This window comes from Pundamilia nyererei, unplaced genomic scaffold (assembly GCF_000239375.1).
Source record: "Pundamilia nyererei isolate P.nyererei 1_Seehausen unplaced genomic scaffold, PunNye1.0 scaffold00050, whole genome shotgun sequence".
Lineage (NCBI taxonomy): Eukaryota > Metazoa > Chordata > Actinopteri > Cichliformes > Cichlidae > Pundamilia > Pundamilia nyererei.
In genome coordinates, this window is record NW_005187451.1 from 98,886 (window position 1) to 119,150 (window position 20,265).

The 20,265-nt window shown below is 40.6% G+C and overlaps 2 protein-coding genes across 2 annotated transcripts; both read left to right on the forward strand.

Moving 5' to 3' along the window:
• Nucleotides 1-2,879: 2,879 nt before the first annotated feature.
• Nucleotides 2,880-11,323, forward strand: mapk11 (mitogen-activated protein kinase 11). Its single transcript, XM_005733081.1, has 11 exons — nucleotides 2,880-3,118; nucleotides 3,222-3,280; nucleotides 3,508-3,619; nucleotides 5,373-5,402; nucleotides 5,717-5,764; nucleotides 5,857-5,971; nucleotides 6,085-6,156; nucleotides 6,561-6,640; nucleotides 6,853-6,931; nucleotides 7,122-7,295; nucleotides 8,435-11,323. The coding sequence occupies exons 1-11, from the start codon at nucleotides 2,963-2,965 to the stop codon at nucleotides 8,506-8,508; spliced, it is 999 nt and encodes a 332-aa protein (XP_005733138.1). The 5' UTR covers nucleotides 2,880-2,962; the 3' UTR covers nucleotides 8,509-11,323.
• A 1,164-nt stretch (nucleotides 11,324-12,487) lies between these two features.
• mapk12b (mitogen-activated protein kinase 12b) lies at nucleotides 12,488-20,259 on the forward strand. The gene is made up of 12 exons (XM_005733082.1): nucleotides 12,488-12,831; nucleotides 14,713-14,842; nucleotides 14,977-15,035; nucleotides 15,117-15,228; nucleotides 15,319-15,348; nucleotides 16,383-16,430; nucleotides 16,523-16,637; nucleotides 16,739-16,810; nucleotides 17,050-17,129; nucleotides 18,905-18,983; nucleotides 19,059-19,232; nucleotides 20,174-20,259. The coding sequence occupies exons 1-12, from the start codon at nucleotides 12,713-12,715 to the stop codon at nucleotides 20,236-20,238; spliced, it is 1,083 nt and encodes a 360-aa protein (XP_005733139.1). The 5' UTR covers nucleotides 12,488-12,712; the 3' UTR covers nucleotides 20,239-20,259.
• Nucleotides 20,260-20,265: the final 6 nt, after the last annotated feature.

Here is a 20,265-nt window from a genome sequence, read left to right on the forward strand (position 1 = left end):
CCCCATCCTTACTGGGAGTAGGGGGAATCAAAAGGCAGAATTTAGAGAGAAAAATGGAATAGTTGCATGGAAATACATAAGGAATAACTTTGGAGTACAGACACTAGAGCAAGTAGCACCAAGAATACAAAGCTGTTTTAATAATTTACCATTCACTGCTTCTTGAATTTTGCTGTCATACTCTATGTCTAATATAGCCTCACTGTCTTCTCAGCTTCCTGCCTTGAGCCATAATCCCAATTAATATTCCTTTTCTGCTTCGGTTTCTCGCAACCAAAAAAATGGGACAATTTTGGACCGTTTGCTCGAGATTGAACATCAAGACAGAATATATGTTGAGCTGATCAAGGCTGCTTTCATCTCATGTGAGCATATGTAACATCTGTTCACTAGACTTTGGGCATGAAGCCTTGCATTTGGATTACTATGAATAAAACATGACTGCTTCATTTTCTCCTGTCGAGATTGTTATATCTCTGCTTGTCAGATTGTTGATTGGAAATTTGATAAATTAGGGAGGAAAAAGCACACTGGGAATCTGAGTTGTTGTGGATCTTATGAATAAATAGCATGTGAATGATCGCAGGGTAAAAGCTGTGAAATAAGCTTGTTGGAAGACAAATTTAAATGTAGCAGCTGTTTGCGTAGCTTTGCATAATTCCTATAAAAAAATGTAAATAACATAAAATTCTCTTGATGCAGACAACTTGATTTAGCACCATGCAGCAGCCTCCCTCAAATCATTTTTGGCTTTCTCTTAAATTTAATCTGAATACAGTATATCACTGTTTAGACCGCTAGCTATCTTATCTATATGAAACATTTCTCCTCATTGCAAAAACAGTTTACTTCCACCGTCTCCGTCTGAGAAACCCAATGTGCATTAAGAGCTGGGATATTAAAGGCATACTGAGACAAAAGGACAGTGGAGAAATCGATGCCTTTGCTAGCTTGTTTGTGTTGAGAATGGTGCATCATACCCATGTATGGAAGATGGCAGGGGGGAAGATATGCTCAAGGCGGTGAGGCCTGCTTTATGTCAGACGGAGGAGGCTGGCTGCTGACCTGGACGTAGCCCAGCTGGGACATCCGGGCTGTCAGCAGGTGATTTGGAGACGGAGAGCCGCATGGATGCACTGAAGTGTGCAAAAGTGCAGCAAACTCAAGCACGTAAGCGTTATATATCAGCAGGAAAAGATACAGCAATATTTATAGTATGTATAGGAAAAATGCACAGGACACATGCATCATTTCATGGGCACCTCTACTGTAACTGTCTGAAAGTAAACAGACGTTATACCTGCTGTTAGCTGAATCTTTGCAGGTCTTAAGGGTAAAAGAAAAAACGTATTAAGCTGCTAAATGGCCTAAGAACATCATCCACAATCTCTGTAGGGAACAGTACTTTTTACCTGCACAGGAGGACACTCAATTAAACAAAGATGTTATGAATTAGAAGAATAATTTGATGCTTTCTGGTTAAAAGCGTTTTCACTCCCTTGGCATCTTAGGTGAGAAGATGAGGCCACTATGTATATATACTAATCACTAACGTACACAGGATTTCTAAAGCTTAACATGTAGGCACCATCATGTCACCAATCACTTTACACAGTCCCACTCTGAAGCCTTGATTTATGCATTTGTGACTTGATCTTGTTGTGTTTCTGGAAATCAAAGACGCTACACAGTCATATGGTAGCAACTTCCCAATTACAAAATGGAAAAATTCTGAATAAATGTACTATAACAATGTAATAATAATATATTAAATAAAATAAGACTTGAGACTAACAATTGAGACCATAAGCTCACCAGGAAAATGATAACTGAGGTCATGAATCAACTGAGCTTTAGGATAATTTTCCCAATGACGTCTGTGCAATCTAACCTCCTTTTATGTCACTTTCCGGTTACCTCAGAAGTCAGATGTCGAAACTTGGGAGTGAAATCTCTCTGAAGTTAGTGAATTCCAGTAGTAAAGCTAGAAAAGCGAGAAAAACTTGCTTAGTTCTTAGCAAGGTAGAGTTATTCAAGTATCACGAGTAATAGAGCATACTACTTTTTTGCTTTTAGCTTAAAACCACTACTGAAGCACATTCGTGGATAGAGTCGAGTCAGTGCTAGCCAACAGTGGCAGCACAGATTAGTTTTAAAGTTTTACTGCTGTTTATGCTCACTCATGCAACTTTGGATTGTTAGCTCAGGGTTGGCGGGGCTGCTCTTACTTTCTAAGTATGAAATGTGACTTGAAAGGGTGTTCCAGATAAAGAAATTCAGACTTAATCTGGAATGCGGCACTGCGCCCAAAGGAGGTTTTAAAGCACTTAGCTCTGGCTTTACTTATCAGTATGTTATCATAAACCGGAGTAAAACATTTCATCCATGCTGCCAGATGTAAATGATATTTGCTTTAAAATGTCAAATGTTTACAGTCGTTTTATTGCATCAGTTGTTTTGCGAGTGTTGTTCATCACACAAATTTTCAGGTCATAGTTCCTTTTCTTACTTCTTGGTCTATTTTTGCAATGTTATGCATTGTTACTCAATTCCCACCCGCTCTTCCTGTTGGTCTGTTCCACCCTCTGATGGCTGTATTATTATTCTTTCTAAGAGCGGTTGCAAAGCTGGCAGGCCTGAAAAGACACTGGCACCACAAAGGCATTCAGCATGAGCCGCAGCAGGGCTCAGTGTTCAATATGTGGAGTGACATCTACATTTCAAAAGAGTCAGATGAAAAAAAACCCCAGCAGCACTTTTACAATATCTGACATCCTCGCTTCCCTTGTTCCACCACATCCTCTTTCACTCACTTCTCCCGTCTGCTTATGTTTCAAACTCTTCCAGCCCGTTTCTCTTTTTATTTTCAACTTTCAGGCATTCATCACAGCGTGAAGTAGTAGCTTAGCCTAGCTCGGTGTGTTAATGGCACTGCATTTAAGTATATCCACACACATGTTAAATGCTTTTTCTGTTTGCTTTTTGCAGCTCGGCGTACGATGTGGTCTTAAGGCAAAAGGTTGCGGTGAAGAAGCTATCCAGGCCTTTCCAGTCTCTCATACACAGTCGCCGCTCGTACCGGGAACTCAGGCTTCTCAAGCACATGAAACACGAGAATGTTAGTGCTCCTTATAAAAATACCCAGAGACAGACAGACGTGGCTCTCTGAATGTTTTTCGCTCCGTTATTGATCCGCTCTGCTTCTGTTTCTGTCTCTGCAGGTAATAGGGCTGCTCGACGTCTTCACACCTGCTGCCACATTAGAAGACTTCAATGAGCTGTAAATCTTTGTTTTTCCCTCGGTGTTTTCTACAAGCTGTACAGCTGTCCACCTTTTTAGATATTTCTCTTATTAGAGGGCATACTGATGTATATATACAGGCAATCCTAGGGGGATTATAGGCTTGTAGAGATGTCAGATGGTTGCTATGGCAGCACCTCCATGTTCTCCTCTGAACTGAAATGCCCTCCCCCATTCACTCATGCAGACTCTCTCCTCTTTTCCAGCTACCTGGTGACTAACCTGATGGGCGCAGACCTCAATAATATAGTCAAATTTCAGAGGTTGTCAGATGAGCATGTGCAGTTCTTAATTTACCAGCTCCTCCGTGGCCTGAAGGTAATTTACTGCATCACGAGTATCTCCTGCATGCCACACTGCAACATGAATAATCAGCTGTGTCTGTTTTAATGCCAGCAGACACATGTAACAGCAGCGAATCATAGACTGTATACAAAACACAGACAGACTCTGATTTGAATACACAAACCTGGAATTTTGGTCATCGCCATCTTGTTTTTTTCTTTCTTTCTTGTTTGTTTGTTTGTTTGTTTTTTTAACTGGAGATCACTTTTTTGCATGTTTGTCACACTTAAATGCTTCAGGTCATCAAACAAATGTAAATATTTATAGAAAGGTAACACAAGTAAGCACAAATTGCCGTATCTAGGTCACAAACGGATGGCCGGACATTCTCCTTCAGGATGTTTTGACAGAAAGCCCCAGACCATCACACTACCACCGGGACTAAAACATTTCAGAAAGTTCAGCTTTTGTCTTGTCAGTTCACAAAAGTCTTTTTGGCAAATGCGAGACGAGTCTTTCTGTTCCTTTTGGTCAGCAGTGGTTTTCTCCTTGAACTCTCCCATGGATGCCATTTTTGCCCAGTCTCTTTATTATTGTTGAACCATGAACTCTGACCTTAACTGAGAAATGTGAAGCCCGTCGTTCCTTAATGTTGTTCTGGGTTCTTTTGTGACCTCCTGGATGAGTTGTTGATATGCTTTTGGAGTAAATTTGGTCGGTTGGTCACTCCTGGGAAGCTTCACCACTGTTCCAAGTTTTCTCGATTTGTGGATAATGGTTCAAACTTTGGTTCAATGGAGTCCTAAAGCCTTAGAAATGGCTTTTTAACCCTTTCCAGACTGATAGATGTCAGTAACTTTGTTTCTCAGTAGTTCCTTTAGATTGTGGCGTGATGTGTTGCTTTTTGAGCTCTTTTTACCTGCTTTACTTCGTCAGACAGCTTCTATTTAAGTGATTTCTTGATTCAACAGTCCTGCCAGTAATCAGGCCTGAGTGTGTTTAGCCAAACTGAACTCAAATTTTCAAAACATGGCGGTTAATTACAGTTAATCAATCATTTAACAAGAAGGGAAATTACTTTTTCACACACGACCAGGTAGGTTTAGGTAACTTTTTTCACTTTATCAATGAAATCGTGATTTAACAAGTGCATTTTCTATATACTCAGGTTGTCTTTGTCTAATATTAAAATTTGTTTGACAATCTGAAACATTTAAGTGTGACAAATATGCAACACACTAGGAAATCAGGAAGGGGGCAAACACTAGGTCCACCTTTAATCTGTTGATGCCTAAAACGTGCTGAAGACTGGCTGAAAAAAACACATCATTTCTGACATTTTTCTGGTGACTTTACATAGCAAGACATTCGTTCTATACATCCCATTATGTTTGGTTTTGTCTTTTGTTTTTTAAAAAAGTTCAATATGCTTTAGGGTGATTGACATACTGCTACCATAGCGTACCACTGACATGTGACTTCAAAAAACAAAAGATGGTGGATGGCGAGGCTTCAAAACAGTTCTGTGAAAATCAAATAGATAACTTTTGATCATTTATATACAATGTAACATTGAAATCACTACACTGAAGTGCACACAGACTTTGAAATCCACAATTCCAAGATTTGCCATCTAACACTGAATCATCCAGCTGCCTGTAGATGCTGGCTCTTCGCTCTCCGATAGACAAAAGAGGCAGAAAGTTAAATTCTGAGCTGCACTGTTGACCCCCATCTTCTCTCTCTCTCCTCCCCCTGTACCCCTGCCACGCCACCTGTTGAACAGTACATCCATTCAGCTGGATTGATCCACAGAGTGAGTTCCTTCTTCTTGCCTTGGTCAAGAGACCACTGCTGCACTTTGGTGGTTGAAACGACAACATCTTAAGCATTTTCCTATTTCGTTTCTTAAAATGTTTTAAGGTGATAAAATCACCTCCAGACTGTCCGGCATTATAACATAAACATATCAGCATGTTTCATTGGGTGAAATTCTGAGAGTACATTTCACATTTTGAAAAAAAAAGTCGATCAGAAAATGGGATAATGGTTATTTTGCTCATGCTGCTGAGTTTCAGATATGTTTTAATTCTTGTGATGTTTCTCTATCTATTTAACCAACGTCTTCAGGACCTCAAGCCAAGCAATGTGGCAGTGAATGAGGACTGTGAGCTTAGGGTAAGACTGGTCTTTAGTTTAACCCTACAAATGCTACATTACACCCAATGAAATCCATCAATCTGGAAATAAAATGTTCATCTGTCCTACAGATCCTTGACTTTGGCTTAGCCAGGCAGACAGATGATGAGATGACAGGTTATGTGGCGACTCGCTGGTATCGAGCACCAGAGATCATGCTCAACTGGATGCACTACAATCAGAATGGTAAGATGCCATCGAATGAAAGACACCGAATGAGGTTTTCAAAGTATTTCGCATTTGGCAGCAATAAAATGGGCAAATGCTGAATGGCTGAACCTGTAGTGTTTCTGTTTCAGTTGATATCTGGTCAGTGGGATGCATTATGGGAGAGCTACTGAAGGGAAAAGTCCTTTTTCCCGGCACTGACTGTATCCTTATCATCGTGGCATGAGTCCACCGCAATTTGCAGCTTTTCTTCTCTCTTAGTGGGAACCTTCCATTGCCTCTTTAAACCGCCCCATGGATGCGGACCTCTTGTGGATTTGCATTACAATCATAGGCCTTTCTATGGGGGGAGCTGCTTCAACAGAGAGAAACTGGGGAATGAATAGGAGCAAACACAAAAGACCGAATTGTCTAGGCTGTTGTATTCAGTGTCTCAGAGGGGCTCTAAAACAAATTTGATTTACTGATCTTTCTGTGCTGTCAGGCTTCGAGATGTCTTTTAAGCAGCGATCTGCCTCGGTATGTGAAAAGATACTCTAATGAGCCAAATCTTGCGAGTTGATGACTTCCGCAAATCTCGATGGCCCTTAACTCCTCCTGTGCTAAGATATCGACCAGCTGAAGAGAATCATGGAGGTGGTGGGAACTCCGACACCAGAGCTGTTAAAGAAGATCTGCTCTGAACATGTGAGGACTCTACAAAGAGATTGGGAATGTCAAAATAATGCTTTCCGCAAAAGCTGTTTCTACTGACAAAAGCAAACTGCTCTGATTGATTAGTCACTCCATTGACCTGGCTGTCAGTATGTCTGAGTGTTGGACATAATTGATCACCAGTGGTTGGACATGTTATCCAAATTGTGACTTGCCATGAGTGTAACATTGGTGTGTATTTGCAGGCACAGAAGTACATCCAATCTCTGCCCTTCATGCCCCAACAGGACTTGGAAAAGATCTTCAGAGGGGCAAATCCACTGGGTGGGTGATGGACTGCAGATTGGATTATCAGCTTCTCAAATTCAATTGAAAACCATTAAGACTCTGCTAAAAGTAACTCTCTCCAGCCTGCAAATTTGAAATGCATTTTAACCATATAGGCTTAAATTAAATTTTGGACCTCCTGCTATTTCCTTCTTTCATTTGTCTATTTTTTTTGTCTCTCTTTTAGCTGTTGATCTGCTGAAGCGCATGCTGGTTCTGGACTGTGACGGGAGGATCTCAGCTAGCGAAGCTCTTTCCCACCCCTACTTCTCCCAGTACCATGATCCAGATGACGAGCCAGAGGCCCAGCCCTATGACCAAACACTGGAGAGCAAAGACCGAACTTTAGAAGAATGGAAAGGTAAAGCCTCTCTTTAAAATTTGGTGATTTTATGATTTAAAACAGCTGACAGAAGATACCATACTCACGTCTTACCTGAAACACAGAATTCTGCTGTAGTCCCTGCTGTCAAACTAGAAAGTATGACTATGAAAGACATTTGTCGAGGTTTTAGATTTGTGGTGCCAGTAGCAACTTCCTCTTCTGCAAATAAAAAAGTACCATTTGAAATAAAAGTCTGTTGGAACAAGAAGACAATATATTCAAGCTGCACTGATTTTCACATTTCATATTGCATGGGTGTTGCAGAAATGCACCATCTAAGAGACTAGTATTCACCACAACACCACCTGCCTCATACTGTGCTGCCAAAACAACTCTGACCAGCCAGGGCATAGACACGTGACATCTGGGAAAACCTTGTGGTGTCTGGCAAGAGCACACTGGCAGCTAATTCATAGGGTCCTGTGGGTGGAGTTTGTTTTGGCAAAACCAATAGAGGCAGTTTGGAGAGTTTTGAGCCTGGGTCTGTGCCTTGGGCTCTTTTTTCATCGTTGCCAAATCATTCTCTAGCAGTTTTAGGGGGTGTAATGAGATGGATTATTCTGCAGGGGGGGCAGCACTGTCATGTCTATAGCCCCACACGGTCTTGATCTTAAAACACCATCTGTACCAATGTTATGGTGGGTGGTATGTCTGTGAAGGTTCTCAGTCATCCAGGCCATCGTAGTCTAAGGAGCGAGGAAAGAAAAGCATCTCGACTTCTTTAAGTTTGTTGAAAACCTAAAGAAGGCAATTTATATTGAACACAGAGATGACCCTCCAAGGACCTCAGGGCAAGCACTTGGCAAAAGTGGAAAGGAAAAACTTCCTTTTAACAGGAAGAAACTTCCAGCAGAACCAGGGAGGGGCAGCCAGCTTTAGTTTATGCTTTATGTTTGGGTTTTATCGACTGTAATATGTTGCTATATTGGACTAATATAGCAACCTGAAGAAACTTTAAAGTATGCACATTATATTATCCTGTGTTGTTGCCATGAAACATCAAGAAGGTGCTTTTGCAATGTCACAATTTCTATTGTTTCTATTGTTACATTCCGAATATTGAGCAACACGCCTAACAGTGTTTCTTCTCCCTTCTTCTTCATTTACGTCCACAGAGTTGGTATTTGAAGAGGTGAACAGCTTCAAAGCATCTGGCAGCAAGACTGACAGCCTTCAGGTGGAGCAGTGAGACTTTTACTGCTCTGCCTCCTCCTCTGCTTGAAGAAGGACCATGTAGTCAATAAATGCAAGGAGGGCTGGAAAAACAAGCAAAGGAAATGACTGTGTTTGATTTCCTGTCATGAGTTTGTCTGAGCAGCAGGGCAGGATGGTCTCCATGGGATCACATGTGAACATTACTATTACAGGGAACATTTTCGAGTTTAAAAAAAGGATTTCACCAGTGCAGAAAGTTGCTTCCTGTTATGGTTCCGCTCACTGAGGGTAAAATAAGGAACTGCTCAATATCAGGGGCCACGGAGGACGTGAGGATTCATGTGAGGAAGCAACTTTAAGAAACTGAACTTTGTTTAAAGACCAACAGAAGGTGTGGGAGGAGGAAAAAAATGCACACTAGGATTTCCAAAGCAACAACAGGAATGCTGTGTCATCATCAAGACGATTGCCATAAAGCTTTCATATATAAAAATCATGCTTGCAGTGATACCATTTCACATCACAGAACAGCTTAGCATTCACCCTGCATACTACTGATGCATGACTTCTGTGCATTTTATTGTTAAAGCATATTACTGGTGGTGTATTATAACCACTGCTTACTGTGTCTGCCACACTGCTATTAAACCAGTTTGGGGTTGAGAAAGAGGCATTACCAGGAAATGTAACCAGTGTTTCACCTCCTCTGTCTTTGTAATTCATGTCTGAAAATGTTCTTCCATGGATGAAAAGTCATCCCATCCTTACAGAATAGTAAACACCAATTGTGCTATTAATTAGCAAGATAATTAATATATGCCAAAGCTGAAACAGAATGATTGCCCTGCGGATCTGTGTTTACAGTGTGAGTCTCTTTCCTCATATACAGATTCTGCTGTCAACCGATCACCTGTTGGCTTTGGCCCTGCTCCTTAAGGTCTCTCTACTGCTCTGCTGTCTAATACAGATCCCCATTTGTGTTTACAACTGTTAACATTACAGACATTGTGCAAATTGTCAGAATCAGTTCCCAGAAGGTGTCTAACAATGCTGGATAATAATCTGTTATGCAACTTGTAGCTTCATCCAAGCATTGACCGGTCAAACACCACAGACTGATGATTCACAGAAAGCAGCCATATTTGGCTGCTTGTGGCAACCAGGGAGCTCATTAGTCATCTTTCATGTTACCTAAGCATCTTTTTCTTTTCTTTCCATAATTCTTGGATCATCTCTTTTTTAACCTCCATTACGTGTATTTTAGTTTGCTGCAGTTAAAAGCTTGGTGCAACATTGTAACATAAATATTCATGCTTAGCAACTCTGACTGGAAATATTTGCGTAAGCACACAAGCCGAACGCATATATGCATTTTTCTAACAAATGGCTGACTTCCCCACTGATGTGTCACTCATCTTGCCACAAACTGGAGTTTCAGTTCTCGTAACTTTTTTTTTTTTTTTTTGCTGCTGCTGCTGCTGCTGTTTTAATAATAGCATGGTATTAAACCACTGTAAGCACAGCCAACAAACCACAGATTTTGCCCTGAAGGTCAGTGAAAATATCAAGTGAAAGGTATTTGAAGTTGAATGCAACAAACTAAATAATAGGTTTAAATTGTAATTGAATCATTTTAATTGTCCATGTTGAACAACAGGATAAGAAGCAAAGTAAGCCAGTTAAACACTCTATTCACATTTATATCTGACTGCTGCTGATGTTTAATTCAATATGTAAACTATGTTGGCAAATGTTGGCTAGAATGTCAGGTATAAAACAAATAAGTGAATTGGCTTGCCTTCCGATGTCAGGTATTAGCGCAGGCATTCACAAGACTAGCTAAGGTGAAACTGTAGCTGTTATTGTAGCCTAGTTAGGTTTTTAAAACTAGCTAGAATAAATGTACTGATAAAGTTCTGTCAGTAAAGAATGGTCTATACACATCATTGGCACTTATTTAAGGTTTAATACTACAGCATATGAATTGAATTTTAGCATGTGTCTTGACAGATAAACCACTCCTAGCTACATGAAGTGAATTGTATCCCAGACTTGCTCACATGTACGCGGGCATTTTGGTAAACATAGCTTCTTTCTCTGCATTTGGCCTTTTGTCCACTCATAATTAAGGTAAATGAGCGTGACACTGTGATTTTTTTTTTGAATACAATTTTTTTTTAACAACAAAAAAGCAGAAAAACGCTGTTTTAAAAAAATAACCATGTACCCGTGGACATATCCATATGTGCTCCATCGCAGTAATGCAAAGTCTTCTGAGTTTCTTGATTCAATCTGCTCACATTAAACTCAACCAGCAAGATTACTTCTGCGTGAAGAATAATTCTTTAAGGACACAAGAAAGAAAGTTTATTCTTTTATTTTTCCTTCCCCCCCCCCCAGATTGGTTCACACTGGAGTGCTACATGTAGCCTTTTGTGCAAGTTCTCCACTAATACTGGATGAAAAATGTTGAATTTGAAGTCTAAATTAATCAAAACTGTGTCTCAGTCAAGGTGTGAGCTCTGAATGTTACAGTGTTATGTGCTTATGTTGTATATGTGGTGGATTTAATTAGCAACTGCAAACTGAATGTATATGTATGTATGTATGTTTGTTACAAGTTATGACTTTTGAATACATGGTGGCGTGTGAGTCAACTGTAGTCCTGAGTTTCAAATCGCTAAAATGAATGTCAGCTCTTAGTTTCCAAATGATTCAAAGGATTTTCTCGTCATCAGACAGTACCATGACTTTTAAGCTTTGGCTTCAACAGAATAAACTCGATCATCTCTGTTTGCCAAAATGTCTCACATAGAGTACACATCATTCTTGCATACTTCATATCATTAAACGTGTGATTTTTATAGATTGGACTAGAACCATTAATTGTGAATAAAATACATTGTTGACATAAATATATACTATAAAGACATAAAGCAATCTAGATGATGATGGTGGTTTTACATGTAAAACTCAGACACTACAAACCTCATCATTTAGTATTTGTTTTGCTCTGAAGAAAACAGGTTTTCCATTTTTGTTTGTTTGCTTTTTAATGGGGTGTTCCAACTGACTAAATGGATTTTCTCACAAGGAATTTGCAGTATATTTTGTATATTTCAAAAATATACAGTGCCCCTGTGAGGAAAAATGCACTGCAATGTAAGAAAACACCAGCACTGGAAAAATACACAAAGACGATCAAAGTTGAATAAAAGAGAAAAAAAAATAGCAAGAGCCCCCACACAAAAACCCCTCACAAAACACAGAATTTGTTATTGGGGGGTAGTAATTCATGATGACAGGCTAAACAGGAAATAGCAAACATAAACAGTATTTTATGAATAATGTGATTAAAAGACACATTGCCTAGCATCCTTTCTCCCTCACATCACCAGTGAATCCTCCCCTTCTTTTAAGCATGTTTCAGTAAAATCCTTCGCATATTTGGATTTCTGTCGTGTCTGCAGCTGTTCCATCACATCTTTATCTTCCACCCCCAAACACTAGCATTTTTCTACTTCCATTGTTTCACTTTTTCTGCTTTTGTTGTGTTTATTTAACATCCACTGTGTTTTTTGTGCTTTCCAGAAATTTTCTAAAGTTGCAGTGCGTTTGAACTCTCAGAGCCACTGTAGAAGGAATTCAAAAAAATAAAATTTGTGTTGCCAATAATTAATTAAGACGGCTGAACATGGATTTTGCTCAGACATCCTATATTTTGGATTTGGGGTCAAGGCACCCCATGCGCCCACTCTGGACATGCCCCTGCTAAAAGCACTGACATGTATATCAGGTATTTAAACTGAGGTGCACACAACCAGGTGTAAAAGAAAATATAACTTAACTCAAAATAATATCAAGATCCTAAAAAACCCCAAAAAAAAAAAAAAGAAAGCTTACTGACTTTATGTTAGAAGCCAAGGTTAGCTCTGAAGGGACGCAGGGGGAACCTAACCTTATAGGGTGGACAGATGTTTTGCAGTCTTTCCCCCACATTGTAGACACACCCACAGAGTGCCATGGGCGACCAGAAACAACCACTAACAATTCAGTGCGCGTGAGTCTGCGTGTGCGTCCTGGGGGGCCGTGAGTATCGATCCTCCAAAGCGCACAAGAGATCGCATCTGGAGGAATTTTGCGCCCCAGCAGTTTCTACAGCTGCTCTTTACTGTGGAACTTTTATTTCTTCACATGAGAGTTTGGAGCGGAGCCGCAGCCTTGTTCGTCGGTAGGGTATGGCTGTGCGCTCCAGGACGGGGTTCTACAGGCAGGAGATCAACAGAACCGTGTGGGAGGTACCGGAGCGGTATCGAGACTTGAAGCAGGTCGGAACGGGAGCATATGGGACTGTGTGGTGAGTTATGCAAGTTGTAGCTGAAAGTTTTAAAAGAATTTGATTAAAAAAGAAAAAATCTGTTGTGTTGGACTGATTGTCAACAAACTCAACCTATCCTGTGCGTGTTATGTAGTTGGACAAATCTGTTAGACTTTAAGCAACGTCTGTGTACATACTGTGAAAGGCTATAAAGTACAGCACGGTCTGAAAAGTCTTGAGCCTCCTTTCATTTCTTTATATTTTGCTTCCAGGGAGCCAGGCTTGCTTGTAATTTCTAAATTGTTTCCTCGGGATTTCTCAAAATCTTTCAACGTTTTTCTTTGGCTCCTTTTTGACCCATTTTCAGTCCAGTCCTTGTACCTGACCATTTTCAGAGGGATTATTTTCCCTCCTTACTTGTTCGCTGATTGGTCAGCAAAGCATGAAGAAGACATGCTAACTCAAGTGTTGCCTACAGACAACAGTCAGCTTAGCAAATAATCAGTTTTGCACTTTGTTCCTAGCAGCTTGTTTCAAAAACACAACATTTGTTCCTGTTTCTTCAGTTGAATCTATGAGAAATACCAAAGTAACACAGTTGGACAGGCATGAAATGTTGCCTTGCACCAACAAGGGAATTCCCAAAGTGCTATTAGCCAAAAACTTGGCATGTCTTAGCAGCGTGTGCAGTGTGTTGTTAAAAAAAAGAGTCCTGTCCTTAAGAAACTGGAAAAAAAAACCAAGCTGACACAGGACCTGAGAGATGCACCTGACTCTTCAGTTGATCCATTTACTGTTTATTGAGGGCAGCTGTCAAGGAAGGAGGACGAAGAGAAATTACACCAGAACTGGACTGAAAATCAGTGGAAACGGGTTTTGTGGGCTGATGAATACAAATTTAAAAAATTGATTCAGAGGACAGCACAGAGGTACAACAGCAAGTGTCTACAGCCATCCATAGAACATGTTGGAGGTTCTGTCATGGTTTGAGGCTCCATTTTAGCCAGCTGTTGGAGATCTCGTCAAAATGGATATTGATAACAAACACATTGCCAATTGTATGTGTTTGCATTGGCCTCCCCAAGAGTCCGGACCTCAACACTGTCAAAGCAGTGTAGTATCAGTCAGTCAACATCCAAAGGAGAGCTTTGAATGTCCGTCCTGAAGACTTCTTAAAGAAACTACAAGGAAACTTGCCAAAGAGAGATCAGGCTGTGTTAAAGAATGATGTTGGACCTACCAATTATCCACTTTCAAGCTTATTAGAATTATAAATTCTGTTTTTGGCTTATATGCTTTATTTCCACGTATGTTTTAACACTTGTCTCAATAAATCTCTGTTTCCATTTCCCATTTTTCTAGGAAATTGTAAATAAATGAAAAGCGACTCAAGATTTCTGCACACCACTGCATCTTATGTTGCAATAAAAGCCTATCTAAGCATCAGGTCCTGGTTGTATGTGCTCTTTTGGTCAGTGGTCTCTCCACAGATGGCTGTCTAGGGCCCCTCTTTGCATTGTGTACTGTGACTGAGGGTCAACAAAGAAAACCCACCCCCAACTCTTATTGTTAGGGTCAAGCTAAAGACCCTGAGTTAATTCCTCAGAATGCACTTTGTCTCCAGTCACATTGCAGTCTACATTTTTTCCCACTGCAGACACGGTGACTTGTCCTGCTAGGAAAAGCACAAGTTTGCTTAACTGGGAAATACATCCACACACACACTAAAAACGGGACAGGTGCCTGACTGAAACCAAGAACACAACAAAAGAAACACATTTCTATGGAAAAAACATGGAAAGATGCAGTTGTTTCTGGTTTTAATTCAGATCATTAAAAAATATTTCATTGTGCAATCGGGGTTTGTAATTCCAGTTTAAATTTCAGTCTGACAATAAAACCTGTTTTCTTGCTCATCAGTTCAGCATGGGACCGCCGGATAGGGACACAGGTGGCCATCAAGAAACTCCACCGGCCTTTCCAGACCAAACTTTTTGCCAAAAGGGCCTACAGAGAGCTGCGACTTCTCAAACACATGAAGCACGAAAACGTAAGACGCGGGAACAGCAAATACGACTCACATTATAGCAGATGTTGAAGTTCATGCTTGAAGGAGAAGAGATGTGATTAAATATCATTCCAGTCGGATTTTAATTGAGCTTTTTTTCCCTCCTGGCTTATCAGGTCATTGGGCTGTTGGATGTTTTCACTCCTGAAATCTCACTCGACCGGTTTCGTGACTTGTAAGTTTCTCTCTGCTCTCCTTAACCACTCTTAAAGAATCAGACAGAGCTCATTTGAATTGATCCCATGCCTCTCCGCAGTTATCTGGTGATGCCGTTCATGGGCACCGACCTCGGCAAGCTGATGAAGCTGGAGAGGTTATCGGAGGACAGAGTGCAGTTCCTCGTCTATCAGATGCTGAAAGGACTCAAGGTGAATGAAACCCTCATGAAATTTCTTGAAACAACAGGAAAGTGTTTCAGTGAGCTGATCTGATGCCCCCTCTCTCTGCTTTCTCCACAGTATATCCACTCAGCAGGGATCATTCACAGGGTAGGTGACCTTTGACCTTTTAGACTATGAGCTTTGGGGGTGGCGGGGCTACTTTCTCTTTTTTATACTCGGTCCCATTCATCTCGATTCTCACACAGGGAGCTTTGTTATGTAAGTGTGTGCGTTTGTGTCTGATACGCTGACTGTTAGATCGTGTTATTGAAATGTCTATTTTCAAAAGCCTTTCCTTGATTTTTCCTGCCTCTCAGAGAACTGCTTATTAGAGCAGAAAACGTATCAATTACTGCTAAAAAATGTGTCCTTTTTTCACCCTTGCTAGCCCTGCTAAAGAAACAAGCCTTCCAATTCCAAATCCTTTGTCCTGCCTCCCTCCGTTCTCTTCTTCTCCCCTCACCACCAACCACTCACGGCAGATGGCCGCCCCTCCCCGACCCTGGCTCTGCCAGATGTTTCATCCTGTTAAAAGGGATTTTTTTCTTCCTACTGTCACCAAGTGCTTTCTCACAGGGGATTATGTAATTTAATCGAATAAATTTTAGGGTATTTATGCATACAATATAAAGCACTTTGAGGCAATGTCTGTTATTGTAACGGCAGTCTGGCGAAGAAAGAGCGGCTAGTGGGTCCAGCGGGCATGTGGTGTGTAGGTTAGCTGGATAACTCGAGGCCAGTCAGTTAAATCGAACAACAGACCTTATTTGATGTTAGCAACATAAGACCATACATGCCAGGTCTCCACGGCTCTCCTCTGTCCATACTTACATGTGCGGGGATGGGTAGTCGCCGGTGCCATCGCGTTACAATGATGAGGTCTCTCTCTGAACAGACTGCTCGGCTGTAATGGCTGCCGCTGCACTCACACACACACTAGGAGTCTCCCCAACTACTACAATAGCAGGACAACACCCCCTAGTGGTGCTGTATCACAATAATAAGGGTTGTTACATTATACATTTGTGGAATGTAAATAAAATTGAGTTGAATTCCTACTTTTAATGACTAATGTTAAACCGGAATCACATACTGTTTGTATCTCTTGGTCTCATTGGTCTTAACATTTCTTTTCACCACAGGATCTTAAACCTGGAAATTTAGCCATTAACCCAGACTGTGAGTTAAAGGTAATGCCGAATAACAAAGAAGATGTATCGATGTGAAGTCTCTAGACGTAGTCACGTTCTGTGTTAAAGTTCAGTTATTTCCTCCACTTCAGATTCTGGATTTTGGCCTGGCGAGGCAGGCTGATTCTGAAATGACCGGCTATGTGGTGACACGGTGGTACAGAGCGCCAGAGGTTATCCTCAACTGGATGCACTATACGCAAACTGGTACAGCTATCTTTCTTATAGGGATGGGGGTAAAAATCAGGGGGATATATTTCTTTCTTAATCCAGAATTGCAGATAAAGATGCTTTGCTTTGGGTTGCAGTGGATATCTGGTCGGCAGGTTGCATAATGGCGGAGATGCTGCTGGGAAAGCCGTTGTTCAAAGGCAACGACCGTATCCTTCACCGTGTTAGTCTAGCGTGTAACCCTTGCCATCTTTTATATGCAGTCTATGTTTAAGACTAACCACCTGAATCCTTCACTTCACAGCAAAATTAAGACTTATTCCCCATTTTCCTATTTTTACTGTCTCTTCATGTTGATCCCATTATACTTGCAAGCTGAAAAGAAAGCTCACAATTGAATATCAAAAATCAGTTAAACACACCCTTCTTAACCATATTTCACTGTCAGACCTGGACCAGCTGAGGGAAATCATGAAGATTACAGGAACCCCATCTCCTGACTTTATTGTGAAACTACAAAGTCAAGATGTAAGTGATAACCCGGGGTTACAGTTCCCTTTGAGTATGAAACACTGGCTGTAAAGTTGAAAAAGGGGAGGGCTGTAAAAGATATGCAATTTGCTCTCTCAGACCTCAAAGGGAAAAGCAGCTGTGGTCAGTCTGGTTTCATAGTTGCTATAATGCATTCCAATACAAAGTTGGTCACAGCGTTTTCACAGTTCTCATCACAAAAAGATGCACAGAAATGTATCAAAACCATTCCTTTTTTCTCACAGTATGTTTGAAACACATATTTTTCAGATTGAAAGCACAGGAGTAGCTGTGTTTAGGACTTTCTTGGCACTGGGAGTCGAGAGCAGTGCATCTTCCTTACCTATTTTCTTAGTTACTGTAATGCTCTATTTTTCGTACCATAAGGCGCACCGGATTATAAGGTGCATTAAGTGAAACAAAACAGTCAGATAAGTCAAACTTTACTCAACTCATTTTTCACGCTACTTCCACTTCCGTAACATTGATTCATTAATGTTGAATTCTCTCGCAGCTGCTCGTTTCCCATGTTGTTGCAGTATATTAATGACTAACCTCGTATTGTGGATGGATTATCTCAGTTGTTCTCCTGACTTAAGTTTGGTCAGTTTACAGCATCCTGCCATGTAATTGCATTTGTTCCTAACCATCGGGAACCCTAGCATAAACCTTTATTGAGTGGAAAAAAGTTAGCGTTCATCCTCCAGCTTCACTGTGCTTATGTTATGCTAACATAGCTGTGTTGCTAGTGATCACGTAGCACATCATTATATACCAGCTAGCCCAACTTCAGTAACCCTACAAACTTCACTGCTGTTTAGTTTTCTGTCTTCATTTATGTTGGAAGTGATAGCAGAGCTGTACGTTTGAATTTTTTCAGAAATCTCTCAGTCAGAACATGCTATATCATGTTTAGGTGGAAACTAGCGAGCTAACTTCCTGCTAACTTCTAACTCCATTAAATTTAATAAATTCTGTTTTCATGGATGCCTGGATATTAAACTTAATTGTTACACCTGGTAAAGCAGCAACGCTGATCATTTTATTAAAGATGAAAGAATTTAGACAGTTTTTAACTCTCAGTGATGCTGCAGTGTTCGTTTGACTTTGGGACCTGAAGTGGACGGAATTTTGGACCCAGATTACACAGAGTCCAAGGCTTCTGACTACGGTAGTCACAATCCTCCGACAATCCATCAAGCGGTGCGTCTTCATAGCTTACCAAAGTCGTACTAAAACATTTTTTGACAGATTTTTGAGCGCCGTGTACTACATAAAATCAGTTCGAGGTCAGTAATCACATCCAGAATTCATACATAAGGCGCACCAGGTTATAAGGCGCACTGGCGATTTTTGAGAAAATTAAAGGATTTTAAGTGCGCCTTACAGTGTGGAAAATACGGTACATTTCGCCAAACTGGTGCATGCGTCTTATTCTTGTATTCTAGATGAGTAGCACTCAGGTGACATTTGCATTGAATTAGACTTTAAAGAATTACTTTTCTGTGTAGACTTTAATCAAGCATGTGGAAAGGTCACCTCTTATGCTCAATTCCATTTCCAAAAGTTTTAATCTTGGTTTGCATTAGATTGATTTGGTGCAGCCCCCTCCGCCTTTTAAAGCAACTTTCTCATGATTGGCTGCCCCTCACAAATAGAAGGTTTGAGCAGTAAGTGGGTGGAGCTTGTTGAAATGACAATAGTAGACATATGTGCTGTCACTGATTTAATATTTCAAATTATCAACCTTCTTCCTCTCCCTCTGCGAACAGGCCAGAAACTACATCAGAAGCTTACCAAAAGTGCCAAAAAAGGATTTGCACTCAATTTTCTCCAAAGCTAGCTCAAATGGTACGTGATCATACACCATCCATAAATTACACTAAGCTACTATCATCCAGAATATGACATGTCTCTGCATTACAGCTGTATGTGTCTTGGAAAAGATGCTGCTTCTGGACCCTGACCAGAGGCTGAGCGCCTCTGAGGCGCTTGACCTCCCTTTCTTCAGTGAGTTCAGAGATACGGAGGAGGAGACCGAGGCGCTGCCATACGATCAGACCCTAGACAACACAGAACTGCCGCTGGACCTGTGGAAACGTAATAAAAAAATACTGGAGTTGTTCAAAAATATTCTGAAAGAAATATGAAAGAAGTCTGTTGAATCCAGAATCGAATGTAAAATCATGTTATCTTATCTTAAAAGACCTCATAAAACCGTATCTCCTCTACATCACACTATCAGATTGCTGGCTTACTTGTGGTTCTGAGGGTATTTAAAAGTAGAATGGGAGGGGCGAGGCTAGTTCTGCCAGAGGTTTCTTCCTGTTAAAAGGGAGTTTTTCTTTCCCACTGTCACCAAGTGCCTGCTCACAGGGCTCATCTGATTGTTGGGGTTTTCTCTGTATATTTGTAGGGTCTTTACAACATAAAGCGCCTTGAGATGACTGTTGTTGTGATTTTACATTATATAAAATAGAATTCAATTGAAATTAATCGAGTTGCAAAAAACCTATTACTCAGCTGTTAATGTTTTGGCACAGACCTTTACTGTTTTGGTCCTTTCCCCCCAATTCTCCTTTTTTTGTTCTAATCTGCAGCCAGCAGTTGTTCTTCAGGTTAAAAAAACAAATCTAAGAAAGCCTCTAATGCTTCCTGGTTAACACCAAACAACCAAACAAAGTGGGGCATTTAACTGCTGAAGAACCAGATTTTTCTTTCAGATAACCCCAAACATACAGTAAAGATGTATAGATAATAGGTAAAAATTGACAATGTGAATGATAGTAAAATAAAATTTAAAAAAAAAACAACAGCAAAAAAACAGACTAGAAAATGAACTGTTCCATGAAGTTGCAGTACCTTCTCTAGGCCAAAAGAGGTCAGTGTATGCTACTCTTACTTGATGCAGATTTCAAATCTAATAATACACAGAAGCTGCCTTGATTCGTAACATAATCAGCGAGGCAGGCAGTGTCTTAGTTGTTGAACTTGAGTTTAGCATTGCTGTTAATAACAGTTTCCTCTTTTGTGTTGTGCAGGTCACACTTTCACAGAGATACTGACCTTCAGGCCACCCAAGGACTCGAAAGAGACGTCACTTTAAGAGCACACACACACACACACACACACA